Source organism: Melanaphis sacchari, unplaced genomic scaffold, assembly GCF_002803265.2.
Source record: "Melanaphis sacchari strain LSU unplaced genomic scaffold, SCAv2.0 Contig23_pilon_pilon, whole genome shotgun sequence".
In the NCBI taxonomy this organism is placed as follows: domain Eukaryota; kingdom Metazoa; phylum Arthropoda; class Insecta; order Hemiptera; family Aphididae; genus Melanaphis; species Melanaphis sacchari.
This window is the reverse complement of record NW_020271114.1, coordinates 5,406,993-5,423,599: the sequence shown is the minus strand read 5'-3', so window position 1 is coordinate 5,423,599 and position 16,607 is coordinate 5,406,993. Positions and strand designations below refer to the sequence as shown.

Here is a 16,607-nt window from a genome sequence, read left to right as displayed (position 1 = left end):
AATACTCATTTATAAAACTATTTTGACTCTCATTTAGTTGTACGGCATCTAAATCTAGAGACAAGTCAAACTATTAAACATTCGTTTATTGGATGAACGAAAATAATAATAATAGGTAATAATAATAATATTCAACTAAAATTTACACACTCACCCACCCACTTATCAACTAGGTATATATATCTATTCACATATCTAATACTTAAAATATTTTTTTTCAATTAACGTTTTTACCAATAAAATTATGTAGGTAAATTTATGTACTGTACTTATTATAATAAATAATCACATTCTATAAGACTAGGTAGGTAGTTTATTTATTCGTATAATCGTATATTTATTAACATATTTTAACAGTAACCTAGATAGTAACACAGTAATATTATATCAATTAAAAACAAAGTTAAAAATATGAAATTAATTATTTATACATAAACTGTTTATTAAAAACATCTGAAGTCATGGCAAACTTATCTATGGCATAATACATGAATTGTAAATTGTAATAAATACTAGTATTAGTAATACTGATATTTAGTTATTGTTTGTCACTTTCATACTGGCACCCACATACCCCTAAATCTTAAAAAAAATTAGGAAGCAATCGCTTCTCATACACCATGTTCGTTTTGCCACTGCTTACGAGTATTCACTGGATATCTGGATGTTCATGGCACGTCTCTAACTTAAACCAATTTACACCATATATTACAGCACCCAAAAAGTTGGTTCATCAGTATTATAACAGATCCCACAGTAAAGTATTAAATAATAAAAACCTTATTTCCCAAATATTCTCCTTAACTATCCCTGGAAATATTTTCAGAAGACCAAAAATAAATTGGTCTAGAGTGTCTAGACCCTAAACCACTAAAATTAAAAAAAAAAAATTAAAACCAAATAGTAATAAATTTTATATAATATATTTATATATAAATTCAGAGGTACTATTAATGAGTAGTTTCATGTGATATGTATGAATGTAATAAATATTATCTAAATAAATTATTCAAAAAATGTACTTATCGTACTATTATTTAAGTATGGATTTTAAATATGTTGCTTACACTAAATAAAAGAAAAAATAAAAAATAAAAATTTACAATTCATTTTTATGAATGTTTGAAGTTTGAATTTTTATAAAATCCATCAAAATCGCGAAAATTTGAAATTTATTTAGTACACGTAAATATAGCTTAAAATGTATACCTTGAAATGAGGTTCCATATAAGTTTTTCTTACAAGAATTATGAGAAAAATTAGCAAAATTATTTCACAAATATCGATTATGATGAGCACCTTAAAATACCAATTAAAATGTTGACAAAAGTTAATATTAACGCATAAAATAACGATTTCTCATTATTCATCAAATAATTTTAGTTTTTCATTTTTTGTAATTCAAAAAATATTAAATGTAGAAACTTAAAACATTCCACTGTTATTTAAATTATCATTTATTATATTGAATGGAATTAAAAAAATATTTAGATTGGTTTGACGTAAAGACGAAAAGCGTACGTTTTGGTATCAAAATATATATAGAATGAATGGATGATGAACGTTGTAGTCCTTATATTATGTAATAAATAATAATTGTGAAATGGGAAATGACTATCTGTGGGATGAAGTCTAACGGGCCTCGAATAATGAGTCTAAATTATTATTTAAATTTCGTGTCATGTGATGTGTATAAAAGCATTATAAAATACTAAAAAATAAAACAAAAATTATGAATTACAATCATTCTACAACTATTTGACAAACATAAATTTATATTTTATAATATTATTCAGTTGAAGCATAGTACCTTGACGTGAGCAGACCAGGGGTATGCTGGCGCCATCTAACACATGGTTATTGCTACACGCTATTCCATCATACTCGTAATTTTTCTTTCGCACAATCTATGGTTATATTAAAAATAATAAAAATAAGTTGAAGTAAAATACTAAAAAATAGTGTTCGAGGATTATTCAGAATTATCAAGTGCAACTCATTTTTAAAAGTAAAGTTATTTTGTATTTTATAAAAAAAAATATTATGTTGGCAAACCAATATTTCAGAATTCTGAATTATCGTACTTTAGTCTCTTATCAATTTTCGACAACCAGCCTGCAGATTCCAATATGTTTTTATAGCAAGAGATATCTATGGTTGTGCTTTGCTTACCAACAATATTTTGCCGCTTTTTACTGATTGTAACGTTTTGGTTTGGTTTTATCAACACGATATTTCGACATTAATTGTATTATTCAAAATTAAAATTTATACGTTTGTTTCGAACGTGTAACTTGTGTAATGTGTAACGTTTAAAATAAAATACAAAATATAAGCCACTCGGCAGTTATTCCGTTTCGTATAGTGCTGTGGACACTACTAGTTGTATTTATTATTTAAATGCTACTGCTTTCTCTAGGATTTTAATAGCAGTTGAGGTTATTTTAAATCTCAGTAGTGTTCAGTAATTAGTAAGTATAATGACTAATGAGTAATAAAATTATACCCTGATTACTTAACTATTTTAAAATTTTTCGTTTATGCTTCTGGATTGTCGAAAAGTTTTGATAAGCTAGAAGTTAGTCAATTGTTTTACATTAAATTAAATGTGAATCGGAGTAAATTAAGTTCAAAATAGTTTTCAAGTTTTAACTCAAAGCATATAAATAAAAATGTTTTTTATATCTAGGACTTTGACTTCGAATAAGTACATAATTCGTTTTATGTAACAGATACTTATAAAGTAATATTTTCTATTTTTGATGTTTTTTTTTTACAATTTTCATGTAATTTAAAAATTTTTGATGCGATTTTAAAACATTTTGTGAGCAGTATACATTAGAAAATAAAAAATGTATTCAAATATATTGTTCTCATAATATTTCCTTTGATGATTTTTATTTATTTTTCATTTGTACCTAATGTCATTTAGTCTATATAAAAATGTGATAATGTTATTGTCTACATATAGTGATTATTAAATCAATAGTGTCTTACTAAGACAAATTACAGCTGATTGGTTATTAGGAGATATGTCGCGATCAAATTTATTTTCAGTAGATTATTTATTGTGCATTCTTATTAAGTTTTTGGTATTTGGATTTTGTGTTTTTATTAGCTTAGTTAAAATAAAAACAATTTAATAATGCTAAAATTTAAACTATTATATTTCTATTGCTTACATAATTTCTTGCTTGTACAAAATGTTGATTATTTTTAAGGGTATTATTGTATTGAATAAACATTTTTGGTTATTTTTTAGAAAATTTATAACTATCTTTTGTTTATTATTTGGTTTAGCAAATTATGCATAAATTATTTAAATTTTTATTGTCATTTATGTTGGAATTAATTTGTTTATTAATTTAATATTTATAAATAAACATATAACACTTATTCTTCCTTTTTAGATACAAAAGGCAGTAGTTATTATATCAAAACTAATTCATTTAATTTAGAATTAGATTCATCGTCAATTTTCATTATGAATCTAGAATTGCTTGGTTAGTAAAAAGAAAAACAATTTATGAATTATTTCAATTTTATCATTAAATATAATAAAATAATAATTTTTTTTATAGAATCTTTTGGACAAAATTATCCTGAGGTAATTATATTTTAAACAATGTTTATTAACAAAATTAATATTAAATATTTTAATTTGCAAAGAATAACTTGTAATATATTTATATTTATTTAAATACAAATTGATAATTATATATTATTATAAATGGTATTTTAGTAATTAATAATTTTAAATTTATAAATTGAAATTACTTTAAAATTTTACTTTTGAGGTGATTGATGATTTAAATTAACGTATATTTCTTATTATTGTATTTACATTTAATCTTCAAAGGAATTTGATGGAGTTCTTGATAGTATATCATTAGCTGTGACATGTGTATTTAACAAATATGGTACACTCTTGGCAGTTGGATGCAATGATGGCCGCATAGTAATTTGGGATTTTCTTACCAGAGGAATTGCAAAAATTATTACTGCCCATATGCATCCTGTTTGTTCCTTAAGGTAATTGTTCTATTAATTATTTTTTTTAAATTTTAGAATTAAAATTATTATTATTTTAAACTAGAATAATTTACATATCTAATTATGTTTAAAATTATATTCTTTAGTTGGTCGAGAAATGGACAAAAGTTATTAAGTGCATCTACTGATAATAATGTTTGCACTTGGAATATATTAAGTGGCGAGAGAGAAGAAATGTATAAATTTCCATCACCTGTATTAAAAGTGCAATATCACCCTAGAAAGAAGAATTTATTCCTTGTTTGTCCAATGAAACACGCAGCTGTGCTCGTAGACACGGATGGTAATCATAAATTAGTTCCAATGGGTGAAGATGTGAGTTGAGACTATTTTAATATATTTATAATTTATAATACATTAAATTATAAAAAAAAAAAAAAATGAAATTTTAATAAATTACAGTCTGATCTAATGATAGTTGCTTCATTTGATCGCCGTGGGGAGTATATTTATACAGGAAATGCTCGTGGTAAAATATTAGTTTTGACTTGCCCTGATCTTGAACTTAAAGTTTCATTCAAAGTATCTACTGGAATGACTGGTATAAAAAGTATTGAATTTGCACGGAGAGGAGATTGCTTTTTACTTAATTGCTCAGATCGGGTCATTAGAGTATATGATGCTAAACATGTTTTGGATAAAGGGAAAGAGGGAGAACCAGAACCCATTCAAAAACTTCAAGATTTAGTTAACAAGTATGTTTAGTTGTTAATAGTATAAATTTATATTTAGTTTTGTTTTTGATTATTATTTATGATGTTAGCAATTGAATGTACTAAATACTAATAAAAATTACTATTATTCACTGAATTAAAATATTGATTTTCAGAACAATGTGGAAGAAATGTTGTTTTTCTGGTGATGGTGAATATGTTTGCGCAGGTTCAGCTAGGCAACATGCATTGTATATTTGGGAAAAAAGTATAGGAAATTTGGTGAAAATATTACATGGAACCAAAGGAGAACTTCTATTGGACGTTGTTGTTAGATCTAAAATTATTATTATAAAAATCATGCAAGTTCAATTTCATTTAAAATGTAATGTTGTAGTGGCATCCAGTTCGAGCAATAATAACCAGCATATCCAGTGGTTTGGTATCTGTGTGGGCACAAAATCAAGTAGAAAATTGGTCAGCATTTGCACCAGACTTTAAAGAACTTGATGAAAATGTAGAGTATGAGGAAAGAGAGTCTGAGTTTGACTTGGAAGATGAAGACAAATCAATTACAAAAGATGTACAACGCTGTGATGAAGATTTTGAAGTGTGTAACATTCAATAAATTCAATACATTATTTATTAAACTGCTTATACATTCTTTTTAATTAAATTAAATTAAAAATTACTATAAAATACTTAAAAGCTGTTTAATTTAATGTCATAATATTATATTGTAAATAATTTTAGGTTGATGTGGAAAATGCTGAACCTGTAGCAGCATTTTGTAGTTCAGATGAAGAAGGAGCTCTTGAAGACCATAAGGAAGCTCTTATGTTTTTACCGATTGCTCCAGAAATCGAAGATCCTGAACCAGATATGCCACCACCTCCAGTTTCAACATCTACTTCATCTAAATGCCGTACAATTGATATTCATTTAGATAATGTTACTGACGGTTAGTTTTTTTTCTAAATTTATTTTTAGTTTTAAACATTTTACTTTTGATCTCTTAAATTAAAGTTTAAAACAGTACTTATATGGTAATTTTTGAATTAGTAAGACATTTCTTATTAATTTTCAAGAAATGTAATTAAGCTCAGTTATAAATTAAAGCCACCATAAATTAGGTATGCCAAGTTCCACTTTTAGTGTTTTTAAATTTTAATAACTTTTCGTATATAAGGATATTAATGACTCGCACAGTTCTAGTAACAGTACTATTTTTTTTTTTAAATTTTAAATTTGAATTAATATGGGAGCTTAAAATTGTTAAAAAATTATAACAAGACTGTCAATACTAATCTATTATGTTTTATAACTGTTTTTATTATTTCAGAAGTGCATCCATTGTTAAGTAATAAGACCAAAGATAAACAACTCACTGGAGGTAAAAAAGGTCCAAAAAGAGGACCAAAACAACAATAACTATTTCCTAATATTTTTATAATGTATATAGTATAATTGTATGTACATATTTTATTGTATAGAATTTAAAATATAAATTTTTATTTCAACCAATATAAAAACAAAGATTTTTTTTATTGTACTAATTGTATAATGTTAATTTAATCAACTAAATACAAGGTCCATTCACTTCTAAACATTTGGAATACAATATAACTATTTGGAAAAAAAATATTAGAAAAATACTTTTAATTAGCTATGTACAATATTATAATTCAATTTATATATATATTCTCCTAAAAAATATTTAACTACAGCAATTTATACTCTTGTTATATGTGAGACATGTGGTAAAGAAAACTTAGCAATGTCCTTCCTCGAAAATAAAAGTAGATAACAAAAATCAATTTTTCAAAAGGTGTGGTCTGTCCAAACTGGTCCAAAATTGATTGATACCTGAAGTTGATCTTATACCAGACATTATAATAAACACAAAAATATTATTAATATTATATTCAGAGGTCATGAAATTTAACTTTTTTTGTGTATGTCTTACATTGATTACGTTTCCTATCAAATTAACTTTGAGAATTTTGTTCATGGATATAAACATAATATAAAATATTGTGCTAGAGGTTTTTTAGTCTTCAGACTGTCAGACTAATTTTGTTTTTTTACTACTTTTTTCTATTAATTTCTGTTTTCTATCTTCATCTTGTTGTCTATATATTTTATGTCTAGTTCTTAGGTAGTTGGAAAAGCAAAATGTATTTGTAGTTGTCTTTTTCCTTTTTGTCTATTATAATTTTTTTAAAACCTAGCTGTATTGGTCAATTATACATTTCTACTTTAGTGTAAAAAACTAAGGCCGAGTCATTGCAATTTTATTGATTGTGTGGTTTCTATGTATTTTTTTTACTTTTTTTCTTGTACATTAATTATTTTTTTGTTATAAAACTTATTCATTTGATATCCTATTTAATTAGATTATCTATAATTTCAACATTTACTATCTTGTTTGCTAGCATAAATATGGTAAGAACTATGTTTTATACTTTTACTAATCAATGGTTATATAAATAATTTGTTGTTGGAAGATAAAATTATAATATTATTTTAATGTATTTGTATTATTTGTTCATATTTCAATCTATTAAATCAAAAATAATTTAGTGATTAAGAAAAAAAAATATAATTGAACTATACATTTTTTATTTGCAATAATAATAGTAATGGAACAATATTATTTTTTTAAATTTAAAACCCAATTTTTAATTAATAGTACTTGAGAAATATTTTTATTGACAAATCATTTTAGTAAGTTATTTATACTCACCAATTTGTTTTTGTAATGTATGGTATATTATAAATTAAAATTCATTTTATCAGGTTATTCACAATTATTTGCAATCAATGGCATAATTGTGAATTATTAGTTTTAGGTAATATTAGAATAACCTATCAACAAACTTTGATATAAGAATATTACTTAGGGTATCAACTCATAAACTTAAGCCATTGCAAACCAAAATTTTTGAAAATATAATTTTTTTAAAACATTAATGCTTTTTGAAAAATTATCGTTTATTATTAAAATAATCACTTTGTATTTACATTTTTAATTTTATAAAAATATTGTCAATATAAATTAATAATGCTATATGATACTATAATTACTATAAAATATTTCTATCATAAAGAATCAATATAATCGATGATAATGAATTATATGTAATGAGTAATGATAAAAAAACGAAGCAAATTGTATGTATTATAGTTCGCGACACGAAAAGTGGCCGATGACCGTCGCGATCCTAGCGGCCATTTCGCCTCAATGGTTCATAATGTAATTAAATTAATTATCACGTTTTTTTGAATTAATCATTTTTAACTGCAACCCCGGTGACGGACAGGTGATGGTGTAGGTTGAGAACCAATGGCTAACAGGTAAGGAAGCCGCAACGGGTCGCGGTACAAATCGGCCACTTTTCGTGTCGCGGACTATAATAATTGGTTTGAACTTGCATACTGCATTTGAAACATTTTGATCATACGGCGTCATAGATAGGCTATTTAGCTACACAACTGTCATGAGTTAACTTTTTCGGAATTTTATTATAGTAATGAACAAATGATATTTTGTAAAAATACATTGAAGAGTTCCATGCATATTGTTGACAACAACTAATAACTAATTAATAAAAAAATTAAAAAAACTTTTTTCTATCTTATAAAAAATATAGTAATTTAGTGAAATAATTTCGAAAAGATTATAACTTTGTTTTCCTCTAATATTTACAATTACAAATTTACTTGGTATAAATCGAATTTCATTCTAATATGTGAAAATAACTTAAAAGTTAAAATATAATCATTTAAAATATTAATCAATTACAACTAAGCATGATAACAAATTAAGAACCTTTGATATGATATTAGATAATATTATTGTTCAGAAAGTTTTTTTTTTTTTTACTATAATATAGTTAATAATGATAAATAACTATTAAATATTTAATTTAATAACTAATTTATAGTGATGCAATACCTACACATTATGTATTTTACTGTAACTAAATAATTATAATAATTAAGTTAGCAAAAAAAGTTGAATCCCAAAATATTTTAGTTTTTAATAATAATTATGTTTTTGGTATTTTAGTTCATGATCGAATATTTGAAACTAGAGTAATACCTTTAATAGAGAGAATAAAAATAATAAAACAATTAACTTTGATACAAATAATAGAATGTTATTCAAGAATACACAAAAGTAAAAAAGTATTAGAATTATTTCTAAGAGTATATTTGAAATGTTAGAATATCAAGAAAGTTTTTCGATTATAAATATAATAATAATTATAGTATTAAAAATATTTTTTTTTTTTTACAAGAACTCGAGTTTTATTCTTAATAATTATTTCAAATATTTTGCTCTCGCCTGATTTTGAGTATATTAAGACCGTTAAACGAAATGAAAAATAATTATGATTTCTATACTGACGTAGCATTATATAAATTATATTATATCATTATTGTTATCAACTATTATCTATAGGCTAGTATAATAATAGTGTATATAAAATAGAAAGTCGAAACCGTAGATTTAGGAAAAGACGAATCATTAGAAATCTCACTTTATAGTTTAAAGTAGTTTTGACAAATGACAAATAATAATACTGATAGATACTACGTGAATTACAAAAAACAAAAAAATACGTCTAAGACGTCTAAGCATACTATAATAATATTATAATTTTCATTTGCAGGGGAGTGTTATGTAGTTCGAAAAAAATTATCAATCTTTATTTTTATTATTTCGTTGCGATTTGTTCATAAATTGTGAAAATACTTTACGTTTAGTGTGTATGTTATGGCGTGAGCACCATATACTTTTAAATACATTTTATCTATAAAACCTGTATAATATCTATATTATTTGTGATGTTATGTGATCGTGTTGCGTGTGTTCAATGTTTTTAGTAACCGTTATTGGACCAGCTATTGATTTGGTACTCGCGAAGTATATATATTAAATTAAAATATACAGTCCAATAATTACATACAGAGTCTAGTTTTTATTTAGTGAAATAGTTTTATCAAAAACAGTGTAATGATGTAATTGCTAGTTACTGTTAAAACATTAGGCAGAACGGTACGATATTCCTATGCTCACAAATTTTTATTTACTTTATTTATAAATTCATTAAAACAAATGTAACGAACGAGAACCACAATCGTACGCGTCTGCTAATCCTTCTGTCGGATATACTATGTATATTTTATATGTATTTAATAAAAATTTATTAATTATATTGTTTAAACTATAAATAATTATAAATTTTCAGGAAACGTACTTATTGAAAATGGCACCGAAAAAAAATTATCTGGGAGAGAAAACCTTTATTATAATTTAAAAAAGGTTAGGTAATAATCTTGCGTTTCGAGGAAGTTCAGATAAATTTTATGCACAAAGTAATGAACATTTTTTAAGTTAAGCTTTTGAGTAAATGGCATCGCGTAACTAAAGAATTATTACATAAAACACTTTCTCATGTAAAACCCGTACATTATTGTAATTTGTAGTCATTCTATTCAAAAATCAAAATTAATTTATTAATCTCATAGGCAATTAAGTTCTAGAAACAATAATGGATGTTTCGCTATAAAAATAATAATAAATTATTTTAATTTTTTTTTATTTACATAATAACAAATAATGTACAAGTTGAGTTAAATATATCATTTTTCCATATTTCTGTCCGTGAATAAGTTTTTTTGAGTATTATGATATTATGGGTTGTTGTATGAAAAAGGTTCGCATTTTGGCCTGAGGCATTATTTAACCTTGCGCCGGCCCTGAATAAAATAATACGTATTATTTTTGTTATAAAATTAATTTTTTATAGAGTCGATTTGTTGTATTTACTTATTTGAATATTATATGACACATATAACGTGTATAGATAATGTATAAATAGAATTAGCTATTAAGAGTTTAGATCAAGAGGGGGAATGGCCTCATTTACTCTTGCGACAATCATCATTAGTAAAACAAATTAATTACGGTTGTTTTATTCGTAAATATAATTAAAATAGTAATTATGCTTTTAATGTTTTACATTATTTTGATTTAAAATGGAGGTTAATAGAATCGACTCCAGTTATAGTAAAATATTACGAGATTATCTTACAGATCACATTGCAATAAATAAATATAAATAATATGTATATAAATATATTAAAATATTGAATTACAAATTTAAATAGGTACTTGATAATATAAATTATGTACAATATAATAATAATAATTTGTAAAAACAGAATTTTGAACGAGTATCTCAATTCATAACAATTATCTTGTGAAAATGTCCCCATCATGTAAATAATTGAAATATTGTGAGTAATTTTCTTTCTGTTAACATAACTTAGTTCAATACACGCTTTCACATATATTTATAGTGCTATATTTAAAAGAACGCTATTCCAACAGCGTAATTTATTCTTGAAAATAGTTTTTTCGAGGAACAAATTTGCAAGACAGTATTTCAATAGTTTTATCAATTATTTAAAATATAGAATAGAGAATAACTATATATCTATGTCATAACGATTTTTTTTTTTTAAATTTACTATTGTCAATTATAGAAATACATTTTTTTTTGCATTTTTCATTTGTTTTTTACTAAAATGTCAATAAAAAATAAAAAACAATAAACAAAAGTACTACACATAGACAAAATTCTTCTTTATGTATTGTGAAAATTTAGGTACTGTGAATATTGTCTCTGTAAGTTTATTTCACGCTAAATCGTTTTCTCTCATAAATCTATTTATTACGCTACAACCATTTTTGGTATCTACTGATACAGGATCACTTTTAAAATACTTTGAATTAGTATTTAAATGTATTTAAGATTTGGAATTGTATTTCTTCTCAAGATGTCATTATAATTTCTTGCATTAATGTCTTTTATAAAGAGTAGAGTGTAATATCCTTAAATAATAATATAAAATAAGCCAATAAGTATTGGTTTTGCAATGCTGTATATTATTAAAAAAAAAAAAAAAAATTTATAATTTTTTTTATTATATATCGTTGTCACTTGTCAGTCGACTCATATACTGCAGAAAATAGAAGATTTACTCCGATCTTCAATATTTTTGAGTATAGGTTAACCTTATACTTGATAATCACCAGAATAAGATGATACTCCACGTCACAGATATCTTTGCGTATAATACTCCTATGTACATATAAACATATATGCATAGTAACCCAAAATCAGTGGCCGAGACACATCGTAACGAAGTTTGCAAAGCGATATATAATCAGTAATAATACCATAACGTCTAAAAAATACCGGAACAAAATTAATATCGAAACTATCGCAGTCATAGTCCGCAAGAGCTGCAGCGCGCAAATATACGCACGACATGAATTTCGTTCGAATGTTGATGATCTGGTAGCGGAACAAAAAAACCACGACGAAATTGTGATTTCCATAAATATAATAGTGTTTTATGATATTGAAATAATGTTATAATGTACTCGAATTTGGGTGCGTGCGAAATCGATAGTGCTGAAATCGTAGGCACTCGTAAGTACGTACTCGGAAAATACTTTTGAAATTTGTACACATAGTTGTTATGATTTTATGTATTACATATTTATATGTTATTCTTATAGAAACACCGCAACGATATGTGTATCCGCATAATACAATAATAAAAAATATTAAATGTATATAAAATGTATATATAGCTGTTGTGTAATCTAATGTAACTACTTAATACAGTGTTTGAAATTTTTGGATTTACCTCAAATATTTTCTTGGGTAGAATTGGCGTTCCCGACTATTCTTATAGACTCGCAGGAACAGGATCGTTTAAGACAATACAAAAGAAAGTTAAATTAATATTTTTCGTATATATTAGTGTAATAACGAGGCGTACACCTAATAAAAAAACTAAATTAGTTTGTTTATCTTAATCTATATCTAGATAAAATTATAAAAAATGTAATTAAACTTACTCGAATACAGTTTTATTTTAATCTAAATCAAATACTAGACTAAACTATTTATCTGGAGTCTGCATCACTTTATCGGTTTCGCTTGACGCTCACGTATACCATATAACTCCATTAGTAATTATTATTATATGGTTTAATAATATATATAATATCATATATGTTTTCAATACTTATTCGCATTAAATGTTTTGTGTCAGAAATAATTTGACCGGTCATCGCGATAAATCTCGTTTGGAAATCGATTTTTCTATAAATTGAAAATTTTAAACACGTATGATTATACAATTATAAAATATAATATTATTTGAGATTGTTTTTTTTTAATGTTGTCACTTATGTTTTAGATAAATGAGATTATGTTTTTAAAAAACAAAAATATGACTTTACAATTTGTACATTATATTTTATGGTATTATTACTAAAAAAAAGAAGGAAAATTAAATTAATGTAATGATAAATCATAATTTTAATTCAAAATGTTCTAATACGCAAAAAATGATTTTCTTTACTGGTAGATATTCAAATTTTAAGGTTTAGACAAGCATGAAAGTATAGTGAAAAATCTTTTACTAGTCAATCTTAATCTTCTTATTGTATTAGATTTACATAGATTCTTTGAAAAAAATATATAAATGATCAATTGTCATATATTTATACTAAAATCTTAGAAATAAGAATTGAATTCTTCAATATTTGACTTTTATACATTGATATATTATGAAAGATAATATTTTTCATTCAAAAACTGAAAAATCGAAAATTTACATTAAAAAATGTAAAAAAAGTTATCTATTTAAAAATTAAATATTGTTATTCTAGTTATTTAAATACATGCTGCAGAAAGATTTTTTTTATGGCAATTCGCAAGAAAATTTAAAAGTTTAATAATATATTATTATAACACGGTCGGTTACTATAGAACACTACAGCAGCTACACGATGCAGATTTAGATTCGGATGATCATATTATTATATTAAACGGGAATAGTACATTTTTTTTTTGTTTCAGAAAATAATAATTAGAATACCTATTCGCTTTTATTTTTGTTAGAGTGTATATCAGTTGCAAATTCCGTTGGTCGTACAATTACGCGGGAAGGTTGTGGCCCCGGTGTATAGGTACCATATGTAGTTACCTTCAACACACCAAATTAATATATTATCAGTCTATTTAGCAAAGGACGAAACTTCAATGTTTTTTTTTTGTTTAAATTACAAAGAAAATACATTTAAATTAACATAATATATTATTGTTAACTTGATTTCTAATTGATCAATTAATACAAAATATCTAAAAACTTATTTACAAAGTAACTCCGAAAATTAGTATTGGTAAAACAGTGTTACTTAAGCTAAATGGCTAATTAGCGTATATCCGCAGAGTGTGGCATAGAGTTTATTCTTTATAATAATATTATTGAAAAAAATCGCATTTTCAACACTTAAGAAATTTTAAACAAAAAAAGGAGCTGCTGAATTAAAAAAAAGTCCTTATTGCTTTTATAAAACTTTTGAAATTAATATTAAATTGTGCGGAGAAGTCAAAATCATGAATAAATGCATTATTTTCTTTTATCCCGGTTAATTTATGATCTTTCATTCTTTTCTTATAAAGTATATCAGTATATGATTGTTTTATATGGATAAACAGACAACACGTGCAAAAAGAATTGTTGCATATGAATATATGATATGGTTACGAGTTACGATGATTAATCTATTTTAATAAATCTTAAGATCTATTCAAAACGCTTTGATTTGGGACCCTCACGAATATATAAACAAATAATGCTCGTGACTATTAAACTTGAATAGTCGTTCGATATATTTGATTAAAAATTTCATAAGTATGACGTTTCAAGTTCTGTCAATGTTTTTATGCCCAAGTATAAATGGGTGTGAATACGCATACGAGTGTATGATAAAGATATCGAATTTTAACACCAATTAAGATTCACGTGTCTTTAATATGAAAAACCGTGAATTCAATTCACATGTAATTAATTAGTAAATCATGGATATTAATTTCACGCGTATTTAAAACATAATATTATTATTATTTTATTAAATTATAATAAAATATTTAAAAAAGATGTGTTAATAATTTCTGTAAAAAACTAAAAATATCTGTACTTAATATTTTAAAAATAAATGTTTCATAAACAGTATTATTATAAAAAAGCGGGACGGGTGGAGTAATATATATATTTTATGCACACAACAGCGACATGAAAATTTCTAAGAACAATACGAATCGATCAGCCCATCAGTTACAGTTTACTAGTGTATTTTTGTCTTTTTTATTCATGAAATTGTGTTTTCATTAAATTCGAATATTTTTTTAGTTGTTTTAAATCTAAATGTAAATAAATTTCGTAATAGACAACTGTCGAAATAAACCGAATCTAAAATATTAGTTTTCTGTGGAGATTTTTTATTTAAAATAAATAACTAATTACCGATTCCTGATGTGTAGAAACTAAAAAATGATCGGGAAATATTAAATGTATTAATAATAAAATAAATTCGATATGTAATAATAAACGCATGATTTGATAATAAAATTTACGGGTTCGCGTGAAATAAATTTATGTGATTGCATACGTGAAGTTTAGTTTCACACGTATCCGTAAATTTAACTACAGGTGAAATAGATACCTCTAGTGTATAGTTATACAACATGAAGTCTGAAGTAATAAATTATTGGTTTGCGACGGGTTTGTAGATTTATTTTTTCATAATAATTTATCATATTCTCTTTCATAATATCATCGATAAATCCATATTATCGATATGGACAATATAAACATCGATTTTATAAATGCTTGTTGAACATAGCTGTTGTCATGTATTTACCAGAGGCGTCTATTGAAAAAATTTAGATTGTTAACTGTTATCACTTCTAAAACCCTATTGGTTGATATACTTATTTGGCGATGAGCCCAATCATAACATTTAACATACACGCAGTTTCCATAGCCTCTAAGTTTTCGATGACACGAATACGTGATAACATCCTCGTCGTATTTCTCGATTGAAGATTCCATGAATATTTACCACTACAATGTTCTTCATTACAAAGGATTCGAGTATTTTTTGTGTATGATACGTAAATGTTTAATAAAATATTTAGTAGTTTCTGTGCAAAATACATATTTTTGAACAATCAGACATTCAGACGTCAACGGAGTAATGGAAGGATTTTAAATTTTATGTCGATATAACTGCCATGACGATATGTATATAATATACTTATAGCAGTTAGAATTTCATAACTATAACATCGCGATTAAGAGTAACCGATCTGGGCTACCTTAATATTATCCAGTTTATAATAGTATAATATGTTTATAACTGCAGTAATTAATAAACGATATTGTACCTATTATTAATATGTTATTTAGTTGATATTTTAAATAAACAATTGTGTCTATTCTTACTCCATCATATGTACTTACCATCTGAAAGCGTAAGATCAATTATAAACACATTTCTTGCTGTTGTTTAGTTTTACCGGATGGGATGCGCATCCTGTGTGGCCATGTCCTATATATGTGTGTAGTGTGTACATAATATACAGTGTGATTCATTAATCACTAAGCATGCTCACTCTCATTTTTACTTTGATATTGTATTTATTGCGATTTTAATATTCGGGATTCTTAAATATTCATAAAAACTTTATTATTTTCAAATATTTATTATTTATAGTTATATTTTGTGACCTGTATTTTAGTAGCGATAATTCTTTTTTTCAAACGGGAATCATATTTTTTACTATAAATTGTTAACAAGATATTTGAAAACAATTAAACGTGATAACGATGATTTTAAAATTATATTAATTAACAACAATGTATTTGCATTTCATAATTAATAAAAACGATCTATACATATAATAACTGTACCAGATGAAATATTTGATGTAGAATTATTATAAAATTAAGTATTATTAT

At 24.8% G+C, this 16,607-nt stretch overlaps 1 protein-coding gene across 1 annotated transcript; it reads left to right on the top strand.

The window, feature by feature from the left end:
* Positions 1-2,169: 2,169 nt before the first annotated feature.
* On the top strand, positions 2,170-6,213 carry LOC112594604 (retinoblastoma-binding protein 5 homolog). Its single transcript, XM_025339485.1, has 10 exons — positions 2,170-2,471; positions 3,411-3,503; positions 3,582-3,607; positions 3,860-4,032; positions 4,140-4,368; positions 4,456-4,748; positions 4,883-5,036; positions 5,104-5,316; positions 5,460-5,667; positions 6,049-6,213. The coding sequence occupies exons 2-10, from the start codon at positions 3,485-3,487 to the stop codon at positions 6,135-6,137; spliced, it is 1,404 nt and encodes a 467-aa protein (XP_025195270.1). The 5' UTR covers positions 2,170-2,471; positions 3,411-3,484; the 3' UTR covers positions 6,138-6,213.
* Positions 6,214-16,607: the final 10,394 nt, after the last annotated feature.

Excerpts from the sequence above, each read along its gene's own strand:
- LOC112594604 (XM_025339485.1), top strand. Across the intron at positions 4,369-4,455 it reads TAGTTCCAATGGGTGAAGAT|TCTGATCTAATGATAGTTGC; the intron begins GTGAGTTGAGAC and ends AATAAATTACAG. Across the intron at positions 5,317-5,459 it reads GCTGTGATGAAGATTTTGAA|GTTGATGTGGAAAATGCTGA; the intron begins GTGTGTAACATT and ends AAATAATTTTAG.